At 43.3% G+C, this 12,298-nt stretch overlaps 1 protein-coding gene across 1 annotated transcript in view; it reads left to right on the top strand.

Moving 5' to 3' along the window:
• The window catches only part of RANBP10 (RAN binding protein 10), a 64,631-nt gene that overhangs the window by 14,836 nt on the left and 37,497 nt on the right, over positions 1-12,298 (top strand). The window contains exon 3 of the mRNA XM_036115035.2: positions 8,207-8,259. Within this exon, the coding sequence (XP_035970928.2) occupies positions 8,207-8,259 (53 nt within the window). The remainder of the gene's footprint in view (positions 1-8,206; positions 8,260-12,298) is intronic.

The following is a 12,298-nucleotide window of genomic DNA, read 5'->3' on the forward strand; positions in this document are numbered from 1 at the left end:
CTTACCTGATTCCAATGCTAGAAAAGCCTCTAGTGCATGAACTAAAGCACAGTGGAGTTGTCCAGTGTCCACCAGCAGCCCTCCCAGCACCGTGCCCAGGATCTTGTTCAATGGCTACCCTGAAGCCTCTCTGGACTGATTGTGGTAGCTGAGGAACAGTCTCTGACAAGCTGATTTGGGCATATGGTGAACTCAGTGGCAGGGGTGAGATTTGTATCTGGGCTTGTCTGGTACATTTGCTCTGATACAGGTTTGTTTTTTGTTCTGCTGTTTGCACACAGTGTAAATGCTAAGGTTGGAATAGAGCTGGAGAAAGGCTACTACTGATAGGCCAAGCACTTGGGCTCCAAAGTTTGCAAGTGGGTCTCAGAGAATTGCCCTTTCTATGGTGACTGGTTGTTCTGGGCTGTGTCCAGGGCAGCTCCTCCCCCTTGCATAAGTTCACTGTGTTCTAAAGAGCACTTGGCTCAGGGGCGCCTGGCTGGCTCAGTCAGTAGAGCATGCGACTCTCTTGACTTCGGGGTTGTAAGTTCGAGCCCCACATTGGGTGTAGAGATTACTTAAAGATAAAATCTTTAAAAAAAAAAGAACATTTGGCTCTCTGTGCCTTGCCATCCTCACTGCTTCTGTCCTTGTCCAGCCCTGTCATCTTTCACTGGGATGATTTGGGTAGCCTCTAGTTTTGCCTCTTCAATCCGTTTTACAAATATCAGTGGTTTGATCAGCTGCACCCTTTTCTAAATCCTTTCTGCAGCTTCCTTTTGACCTTCCATGAAGTTCAAACTCCTTAAGCTAGCATGCAAGCTGTGCATGAATAGCCAGTTTCCTGCACCAGCTTTGGCTCTTTTTAGGTCTGCCCAAGCTGTGACCCAGCCACGCTAATTTCTCTTCATTCCTTGATTATGGGGCTGCGTTCTTGCCACTACGCCTCAGTACATTCTGCTGCTTCTGCATGGAATGTACTCCTTTTTCTCCCCTCACTGCTTACCAGGTCTTGGCTCAGCCTTCACTTCCTTTGGGAATCCCCAAGTCAGTGCACTCTGAATCTTTGGCTTGCCCCTCACTTGCCACTGGAAACTGTCAGAGTACAGGGACTAAATTCAGGCCCCTATCCTTGTGTCCCCAGCACCATATTGGGCACAAGATCTTTATGGAGTGGGTGAATGATCTCAAGGGCCTCTATAAAAAGAAACTTATCACACCTGTTTTTACTGAATTACTCAACTTTAGCAAGGATTCAACAGCTCCTAACAACCCATTCGTTTTGAGATGCCACCAGAGATCCACAGAGGAGAGGTAATGGCAGTGCTGCTTAGAAGCACAGATACTTCTGTATGTATCCAGGAGAACATATGTGGATTTGGGATTTTCATTATGCTCTTTCCTTATTGTTTTACCCCATTCTTGTCAGCCTGTCAGAGAGCTGGGACCATATGAGTCTGAGACCCGGCAAAGCACTACATGTGTCCTTTGTTGGTGATTGAGAGGGAACCTCAGGCCTCCTTAGATTTTTCATGAGTAGATGGAGAAATAGACTTCCCCTATGCCTGTAAGTCACTAGCTTTGTGAGTGTAGGTCATTTAATCTCACTGCTGAAGTCCAGTGTCTGCAAGAGGGGAGAATAGTACTGGGGGTGTTGTGACTGAGTTCAGAGCTCACTTAACCTATCATGTAGCTCTGTTATGATTTCATACCAGCTAGAAACTTAGGTTCCCTTGAAATGTGGCTGGGAAAGACCCTGTGACTTGGGTGATAAAGTTCACCAGACCGTGAGTGGATGAACGCTAGGGGTTTGTTGAATGTTCATTATGTGCCCAGCACTGCTGTGGCTCTGTGCTTTTCCTCTGAGGGCTGGGGGCTCCTTCCTATAGCTCCTGCATCCTGAGGTAGGCAACAGGCCTTGCATCAGTTCTGTCCATTGTAGCATAAGACATAGGATTTGAGCCTGTAAACTTAGGCTCCTTCTCTTGTGTCTGGATGATTTGGGGGATTGGTCTTTGGGGGATATCAGAACTGAATAAACGCATAGCCACATGCTGGATTTTTGGCCAGAGATGACACCGCTGAAAGAATGAACAGGTGAAAGTATTGTCTCCCTGGACCCTAAATCCCCAAGCTTGAAGAGAGGAAAAGATTTTATGTAATAACAAATATTATAGCTGATGATAGTGAACTTGAACCTTTTTTGGGGAAGAGGGGCAGTTGCATTGATATATATTCATTTATTTATTGTGGTAAAACATACATAACATAAAATCTACCGTTTGAATCATTCTTAAGTGTACAGTTCAGTGTCATTAAGTACATTCACATTGTTGTGCAACCATCACCACCGTCCATCTCCAGAGCTTTTTCGTCTTCCCAAACTGAAACTGTCCCCATTAAACAGTAACTCCTGATTCTCCCCCTAGGCCCTGGCAAACACCATTTTACTTTCTGTTTTTATGAATTTGACTACTCTAGATACCTTGTGTAAGTGGAATCAAGCCAAATTTGTCTTTAAAAAAAAAAAAGATTTTATTTATTTGGCAGAGAGAGAGAGAGAGCGCACAAGCAGGGAGAGCAGCAGGCAGAGGGAGAGGGAGAAGCAGGCTCCCCGTTGACCAGGGAGCCCAGACGTGGGGCTTGATCCCAGGACCCTGGGATCATGACCTGAGCCAAAGGCAGACGCTTAACCAACTGAGCCACCCAGGCGCCCCTTGTCTTTTCTTTTTTTTTTTTTTTTAAGATTTTACTTATTTATTACAGAGGGAGAGAGAGAACGAGAGAGCATGAGGGGGGTAGGGTCAGAGGGAGAAGCAGACTTCCCACTGAACAGGGAGCCTGATGTGGGACTTGATCCCAGGACCCTGGGATCATGACCGGAGCCGAAGGCAGACGCTCAATCAACTGAGCCACCCAGGCACCCCCCCCCCTTTTTTTTTTTAATTTGAGAGAGAGAGAAAGAGAGTGTGAGCACGAGCAGGGGGAGGGGCAAGCAGACTCCCCTGAGCGGGGAGCCCTATGCTGGGCTCCATTCCATCCTGAGATGACCTGAGCTGAAGTCAGATACTTAATTAACTGAGCCACCCAGGTGCCCCCAGAATTTGTCTTTTTGTGACTGACTTATTTCTCTTAGTATAATGTCTTCAAGGTTCATCCATGTTGTAGTATATGTCAAAATTTCCTTCCTTTTTTTTTTTAAAAAGTTGTATTTATTATTTTTTAAGATTTTATTTATTTATTTGACAGAGAGAGACACAGCGAGAGAGGGAGCACAAGCAGGGGAAGTGAGAGAGGGAGAAGCAGGCTTCATGCTGAGTAGGGAGCCTGATGCAGGGCTCGATCCCAGGACCCTGGGATCATGACCCGAGCCGAAGGCAGACGCTTAACGACTGAGCCACCCAGTCGTCCCCAAAAAGTTATATTTAAGTAATCTTTATACCCAACGTGGGGCTTGAACTCACAACCCCAAGAGTTGCATGCTGTTCCAACTGAGCCAGCCAGGCGCCCCATAGTTTCTTCCTTTTTAAGGCTGAGTAATATTCCATTGTGTATATATGTTACATTCGGTTTATCCATTCATCCATTCAGCAGTAGACACTTGGTTTGGTTTGCTTTCACCTTTTGGCTATTGTGAATAATGCTGCTATGAACATGAGTGTACGGATACCTGTTCAACTCCCTGTTTTCAGTTCTTTTGGGTATATACCTGGAAGTGGAATTGCTGGATCATGTGGTAATTCTTTGTTAAAAATTAAGCATTTTAAAAACATAGTGTAATTTTTTAAGATTTTATTTATTTATTTGAGAGAGAGAGAGCATGAATGGGGGGAGGAGCAGAGGGAGAGGTGAGCATGGAGCCTGTTACAGGGCTTGATTCATGACCCCAAGATCATGACCTGAGCCGAAATCAAGAGTTGGATGCTTAACTGACTGAGCCACCCAGGCACCCCAACATAGTTTAATTTTTTAAACTTAGAATTACTATATGATTAACTGCCATACTGATTTCCACAGCTGCTGTACCACCGATGCACCAGGGTTCTAATCTTCATATCCTCACCAACACTTGTTATTTTCTGTTTTCTGTTGTTTGTTTGTTTGTCCTAAAGGGTATGAAGTTGTATCTCATTGTGGTTTTGATCTACATTTCCTTAGTGATTAGTGATGCTGAACATCTTTTCATGTGCTTATTAGCCATTTGTCTCTTTTTTGGAGAAATAACTATTCAAGTCCCTGCCCATTTTTAATAGATTTTCTGTTTGGTTTTGTTTTTTGTTGAGTTGTAAGAGATCTTTGAATATCCTGGATATTAAACCCTTATCACATATATGATTTGCACATATTTTCTCCTATACCATGGGTTGCTTTTCACTGTGTTGATGGTGTCCTTTGAGATACAAAAGTTTAAGATTTTGATGTAGTTTTTTTCTTTTGTTGCCTGTGCTTTGAGTGTAATATTCAAAAAATCATTGCCAATTCCAGTGTAAATCTTTTCTCCTATGTTTTCTTCTAAGAGTTTTACAGTTTTAGGTCTTTGTTTATTTGATCTGTTTTAAGTTAATTTTGCATATGGTGTATGGTAAGGGCCCAACTTCATTCTTCTGCATGTGGATATCCAGTTGTCCCAGCACCATTTGTTGAGATTGTCATTTTCCAATTGAATGGTCTTAGCATCTTTGTCAAAATCAGTTGACCACATATGGGAGGGTATATTTCTGTGTTCTCTGTTGTGTTACTGTGGTCTGTATGTCTGTCTCTATGCCAGTACCAACACTGTTTTGATTATCACAGCTTTGTGGAAAGTTTTGAAATCACCAAGTGTTAGTCCTCCAACTTTTTTTCATCTTTTTCAAGGTTGTTTTGGCGATTCATTGTCCCTTGAGATTCCATATGGATAGCATTAAATCTGTGTATTGCACTGGGTAGTATTGGCATCATAACGATATTAAGTTTTCCAATTGTGAACACAGATGTCTTTCCATTTATTTATGTTTTCTTTAATTTCTTTCAGCAACATTTTATAGTTTTTAGTGTACAAGTCTTTTGTCTCCTTGGTCAAGTTTATTCCTAAGTATTTTATTCCTTTTTAATTTTTTAAGATTTATTTATTTATTTTAGAGAGGGGAGGGGCAGGGGGAGAGGGAGAGAGAAAGTCAAGCCGACTGATCATGGAACCCGATGCGGGACTAGATCTTATTACCCTGAGATCACAACCTGAGCTAAAACCAAGAATTGGATGTCTAACTGACTGAGCCACCCTGGCACCCTGATATTTTCTTCTTCTTCTTCTTTTTTTTTAAGATTTTATTTATTTAAGAGAGAGAGAGAGAGCGTGAGTGCACCAGCGAGGGGGAGGGTCAGAGGGAGAAAGAGAAGCAGACTTCCCACCAAGCAGGGAGCCCGACGTGGTGCTTAATCCCAGGACCCCAGGATCCTGACCTGAGCTGAAGGCAGACGCTTAACTAACTGAGTCACCAAGGTGCCCCCCCCCGTATTTTATTCTTTATAATGCTATTATAAATTGAATTATTTTAATTTCCTTTTTCATTGTTCACTGTTAGTGTATAGAAAATCAACTGCTTTTCATTTGTTGATTTTGTATCCTTCAACTTTGCTGAATTTATTTATTCTAATAGCATTTTAGGGTTTTCTACATATAGGATCATGTCATCTGTGGAAGAGATAGTTTTACCTATTTTCCAATTTGGGTGCCTTTTATTTTTCTTGTCTAATTGCTTCGGCTAGAACTTTTAATACTCTGTTGAATAGAGTGGCAAACACAGGCATCTTTGTCTTGTTTCTGATCTTAGGAAAAGTTTTTCAGTCTTTCACCCTTGGGTATGATGTTAGCTGTGGGCTTATCATATATGGCTTTTATTATGTTGAGACAGTTGTCTTTTATTCCTACTTTGTTGAGTATGACTGAGATGTAACTTAACATACCATACAATTCCCCCACTTAAAGTGTACAATTCAATGTTTTTTAGTATATTCATGGGGTCCTTATAGCTTTTTTACTCTCTGCTTATCTCAGACTGGTTGGATAATAGTTTTCAAGTGCATAAAGACATGCTGGAAGGTAGAAGGCTGTGAGTTTTTGTAATTTTATAACATCATACTTTTGGAAGAGATAGTGTCACCCATTGTTAGAAGAGTTGGGACTCATTTCTTTTGAACACTGACTCAACTCCAATTTCATATGAATATGCAACTTAGGCTCCTGTGGGGTTGCTCCCTGTATCATTGACACCTGCAGGTGACATGGCATCCAAGTGTGGGTATTGGATCTCCTCTGGGTGCTCTACCCTTAGCTCATCCACTTGGGTTCACAAGTTGACCCTAGGGTTTATGTAAAGGCTCCCAGGCCATCCACTGGTAAACACTATCCCACCTATGGGGCAGAGAGTTTATAAGAAGGTGTTGAGGGCTAGCTGCTGGAGGTGGAAAAGGCTTCCCCTGTGTAGAAGCCTAAGCAACTTGTGTTTGAGTACATGTGCCTTATTAGTTCCTCATTCCCATGGAAATTTATGGAATTAGACCCCTGTTGCTGGTGGCCAAGCTGCTTGACCTTCCCTATTTGCATTAACCTTAAGTGGTTAAGGGTCGTCCGGGAAACATGCGCTCTAAACACAAACCCTCATCTTAGTGTCAGGAAACCTGTATGCTAGGGTGGGATCACATGTGGTATTGGGCAGAGACTCAGGCCCCTCCAAACAGGGCAGGATGAGTGGGCTGACATCCAAGTCACGGAAACCCCTGGCTATGTTGTACATGACTATGTTGATTGATGACTGCAGAGCAGTTGAGGTTGTTTGCTGCTTGGTCAGCCGAGACATTAAGAGAATGGAGACCAGCTTTTGGCAGCCTCTACCATGTGAAGTAAGGAAGCTGATTATTTGGGCTGCTGTTTTTCTGGGAAAAAGTGCAGGTTTTAATCTAATGGGAATCCTGCCAGCAGGCTTACACTGCTTCTGCCCCTGATGCTTCTTCAAGGTCCATTTTTGGCAGGAGGTCGCAGGCAGTTTTGAACCTTGCAAGTCCGTCTTTGAAGTGCTGTTCCTTTCCCTTCCCTCTTTCCCCTAACTCCTGCAGGCCAAGTTATCAGGGTCATGTGTTGGTGTCTTCCTGGTTCCTGCCAGCATGATGGGGTAGCTGGTTTCAGAGGAAGATGTGTGGGTCAGAGCCTTCCTTCCTTGTCTGATCCTTTATTTGGATGGTAGAGGCTGCTGCCCCAAAACACAGTGGCACAGCCAGCCAGACAAGGGCAAAGGGGCATTTACTATAGATTAAGGACTTGCAGAGACAGGAGCACCATGTTGTGGGAACTCAGGTAGTGTTAGGAAACAGGTATGTAGGTTCATGGAGCATGTCGGGGGGAAAAAAAGAAATAATCCAAGATGGGGAAATGTATGTGGAAGTGTTCCTTGCAGAATCATTTACAACAGGGAACAATTGGAATGTAAATGTGCAGCCACTTGGGAATGGTCAAAAGAAGGCAACCCTATGTAATTACTTTAAAAAACATTTTTGTGTGGGGGTACCTGGGTGGCTCAGTCAGTTAAGCGTCTGCTTTCGGCTCAGGTCATGATCCCAGGGTCCTGGGATGAAATCCCGCATCCGGCTCCCTGCTCAGGGAGTCGGCTTCTCTCTCTCCCTCTACCCCTCCCCCCGGTTGTGCTCTCTCTTTTTCTCTCTCACGCTCTCTCTTTCTCTGTCAAATAAATAAAATCTTTAAAAAAAAATGTTTAAAATGGGCCTGGATTAGAGATGTAAAGTACAGCATAGGGGATATAGCTGTAGTTTTTCCATGTCTTGGTCCTTGGTGAAGAGTGGCTTGTCCCTGTGAGCTTGATCTTGCATTGTTCTGCCAAGTACTACTTAGGATTCAGCTACTTACTTTAGGTACTTCTTGAGGATAGATTCCGCTGCCTTAGCCGGAGCCAGAAACCAAGGGAGGACTGGAAGCAGTGATTTCAGGAAACTTTAGTCCGAAACTGAAGTTCCTGGTTACAGACACTACCTCTTGTTTCTCCAGCTACTTGAGGCATTGAGATGATTTTCATTAGAAAATCAAAATGTGAAGGCTCTCCAAGAACCACTAGTGTGTTAAGAATCTCTATATTCATTGTTTTTCCTGTTTTTCTTTTACCAAGAAATATTTTAGAAGGGAGATGCATAATCATTTGCTAACCAAAAATTTTTTGTGTGTGATTTTTTGAAGGTACATGGGAATAGGACTCTCAGCTCAAGGCGTCAACATGAACAGACTTCCTGGTGAGTCACCGGTTAAGAGAATATTTGTTCTGCTTTTCTGATCCATTCTGTGATGAGAATCATGGCGGCAGCCAAGAGGCTGGAGGGAATTTTGCTGACTACCTTACCTAAAGCCAGGCCATTGGGTGGAAGATCCTAAAACATGGCCATGCTGGAATGGTATGGGCTTCCATTCCAAAAATTCATTGGAATTTGAACTGTTTGCAGTCAAAACCAACCTTAGCTTGCTCCTAGTGGAGATAGGCCTTAGTAGCCCTTACTCCCATTGGCCTTTGACCAGCCTGGGACTCCGGCATATATGGAGAAGAAGGCTCCTGCCAACCCTGGCTTCTCTGTTACTTCACCATTATTAACCATCAGTCTTTAAGTGGCCTCCCATTTGGAACGTGGTCGAGGTGATTTTTTAATAAATAGGAAGTGTGCGAGACTTGGGTTGGCAGTCAGCAACCTCAGATTTGTGGAATCTCTGGACCCTGCAGATGGTCCTCTGCTACAACCCAGGCACCCTTTCAGCCGCTTTCTGCCCAGTGGCTCATGCCCAGTCTTGGGCTGTGTACAGTTGAAGGGATAGAAGCCTCCACCAGAAGCTGGTGAGTTCCAGAAGATGGTCCTAAGTCCATTTCTCCCTTCAGTGGCCTAAGTGACATGGTGCAAGGTGCCCTGGCACCACCATGAAGGCAGGCAAAGTTCCTGTGTTTTTGCCCTGGCTCTCTCTACTTTTTGTGCCTCAGACACAGAGAAGGCAGCTGGCTTTTCCAAAGAGAGCAGCACTTAAACGTTACATCTTTTCTCATCTATGCTTAATATCAGTCACAGATTTTCTTTTCTTTTTATTTATTTATTTGACAGACAGAGAGAGAGAGAGCACAAGCAGGTAGAGTAACAGGTAGAGGGAGAGGGAGACGCAGGCCTCCCGCTGAGCAGGGAGCCCGATACGGGGCTCGATTCCAGGACCCTGGGATCATGACCTGAGCTGAAGGCAGTTGCTTAACCAGCTGAACCACCCAGGCGCCCCTCAGATTTTTTTTTTCTGATTGACTAATTTCAAGTACTTGAAATCTAGACTTGCTCAGGATTCAACTAATTGTCAGGAGTCTGAAAATTTTCAACTTTGATCTGAGTGAAAACTGGCCTTTAGTTATTAATCAGGGTATGTGTGGTATGTTTGGCTTCTTCATGTAGCATGTGGCTGTAATCTTTTTTTTTTTTTTAATATTTTATTTATTTATTTATTTGAGAGTGAGAGAGAATGCCTGCAACAGGGAGAAGGGACAGAGGGGGAAGAAGAGGGACAAGGGGCTCGATCTCAAAACCCTGAGATCATGACCTGAGCCGAAATCGAGTCGGCAGCTTAATGAGCTGAGCCACCCAGGTGCCCCTTAATCTTTTTCTTACTTCAAATGTGTTCTTTGAACTTTTGCACTGCTTTGGTGGCAGAGGAAAGAGGCTTATTATATAGAAGTAACTATTATAATCTGTTATTAACTGTCACTTTAAGCAACCCTGAACATTGGTTAAATGAATTTTTGTTAATCCACAGAAAAGAATACTATGCAGCCATGAAGAGAATGAGGAGGTTCTTTAGGTACTGATTTGGAGTAATCTCTAGGATATATTGTTAAGTGGAAAATATAAGGCATAGAACAGTGTATAATATGCTACCAAATGTGCAAAAATAAAAAAGGCAAAATGAACATATCTGTACCTGCTTGTACATGCATGGAATATCTTTGGAAAGCTACAGAAAAACTTGGGAAGGGACAGGGTGGCTAGGGATAGGACTGGGAAGGAGATTTTTCACTTTCAAAGTTTTCACATTTTCTTTCTTGTGAACATATTATTTGTTTAAAAAGTATAAATAGAATTAAAACAAAATAAACAAAAGCCAATGCCTTGTATCAAGGAGTCCTCACATCTGTCTTTCAGGTGGATTTGGAATATAGCCTTTTACCATGTGCTTGGCTTGGTATTCTAAGTTCCACATACTCATCCTTCTTTAGTAAGAACCGTTTTTTGCATGGCTCATTTGGTTTGAGATCCATAGAGTGGAGCAGATGAAGTGGGAGGGGGAGGTTCAAGGTCTACCTGGGCTGACCTGAATCTCTTTGAGATGGAGCCATGTGGAGCTGGCCAGATCTGTTTGCGTCGTTCATAAGATGGGGTTTTGACCCCCTCCGGGCCAGTTGGAGGGCAGCTGCTGGTCATGTGCTTTGATGTCGTGAATGTAACATTGTAGGGAAGTCCATGTGGGGCCCTTGTGCAGTCAGACCCTGTCCAGGCCCAGATGTGGGCCTGTAGGAGAAGGGGCTTGGAGACAGTGGATGAGGTGTTAGTTCCCACACTAACGTATCAGGAGAGTTGGCACTTTTTTTTACATCCTGAGTGGTGTGTCTCTTGTTCAGCAGGAGAAAGGGGCCTCTGTGGGTATTATGCCTGTTTTCATTTCACTCTGCCTGCCAGCTCTGAGGGCTTTCCTTTCTGCCATATCTGATAATCTCCCTGATTATTCCTTAAGGTAGAAAGTAGGAATCAGATTGCAGCTAGATAGGGATTCTCCCTAGGAAGAATGGATGCGTCTGGCTTTCCCAGGTTACAGGGCTGGCTGAATGGCTGGGAAGACCTAGCACAGGACAGATGTAGGGGTAGAGGGGAGACATTCCTCTTAGGAATGATGGTGGGCCTGTTACTGTTCATCCCAATGCTGGATTTGGAAGATCAGAATCCCCTTCGGCACTTTCCATTTTCTGGGGTTGCTTTTTTTGGTATGTGTGTGGGAGGCTTAATGAGCATACTTCTCCAAAACTGAAAGTATCATCATTCATAAAGAGTTGGACCTGAAGCTATAAGCATGTATTCCACTGGGGACATGAGATGGAGGATGGCAGCTGCTAAAGCCTTTCTGGTTGTTGCTTCTGATTTCCAAGAGACCCTTGGTTGTGATGAAGGCTGTTGGGACTGTTTGGATATATGGTTGTGGGAGGTGAGTGATGATGGTGGCCTAGGCTGGGTGTAGAATTTGAGACTTTGGTGTTACAACTTCAGATAAGATGTTTGAGCACTGGTGTATCTTCTTGATAGATACTGTTGTGTTTCATGGAAAGTGGTGGTTGGGGTGGTGGTTGGTTACTGTGGCTTTACAGGGGTGTTTCAGCCTGGTGTTGAGAGACATATAGGAGTTTGCCAGGTGGGTCTGGTGGTGGTACAATAAGGCCTGTGAGTAGATCTCTAAGTTGTCTAGTGTGATGGGTTGGCTTCCTGGGGACAGTCAGGATGACCCAGTTGAAGGAAGAGTCTTATATTCCATGTCAAGGGGCCAGAACTTCTTTATTTAAGCAGTGGGGATTGCAGGAGTATTTTGAACATAGGCAAAATGTGATCAGATTTGCTAATAAGTAACTAGTTCAAGAGTGAACTAGTGTAGAGGAGGCTAAGATGGGCTGCCTGGGCAGTAAGAATTGTAAGAGCTTAGGCGTGTGATATAACTTCAGAAGGTGGTAGATTTTGCTTAAAAAAAGGACTCCCTTTCCTTATTCTGAAATATTTAACTAGCAGCATTTAATCATAAGTGGACAGTTATATTTATAAGTGCCTTATGGGTGTATATTGAGATAACTCAGCATATCTTGTTTAGTTGAGAAGAGTCCTACTTGGTCATTGGGTGGGTTCCGTATTTTCACGGCTGTACATGTAGATTACTTTTGATTTGTAAGTTTAGAAAAATTTATCAGCGAATCTATCAGAGCCAGTTGGTCTTTTGGGGAGGACATCTTTTGAAGACTTTCCTTTCCTCTCTTATTAGCTTGTTCAGGTAACTTCTTTCTTACGGCATCACTTTCAGTATATTCTGTTTTGGCCATCTGATTCTCTTTATAGGAAAATGGCTACGATTAATATTATCCAAAACCTAAAAAGGGGCTCCTGGCTGGCTCAGTTAGTAGAGCACATGACTCTTGATTTCAGGGTCATGAGTTCAAGCCTCATGTGGGGTGTAGAGATTACTTAAATCAATAAAACTTCTTTTTAAAAAGATTTATTTCTT

This window comes from Halichoerus grypus, chromosome 15 (genome assembly GCF_964656455.1).
Source record: "Halichoerus grypus chromosome 15, mHalGry1.hap1.1, whole genome shotgun sequence".
Lineage (NCBI taxonomy): Eukaryota > Metazoa > Chordata > Mammalia > Carnivora > Phocidae > Halichoerus > Halichoerus grypus.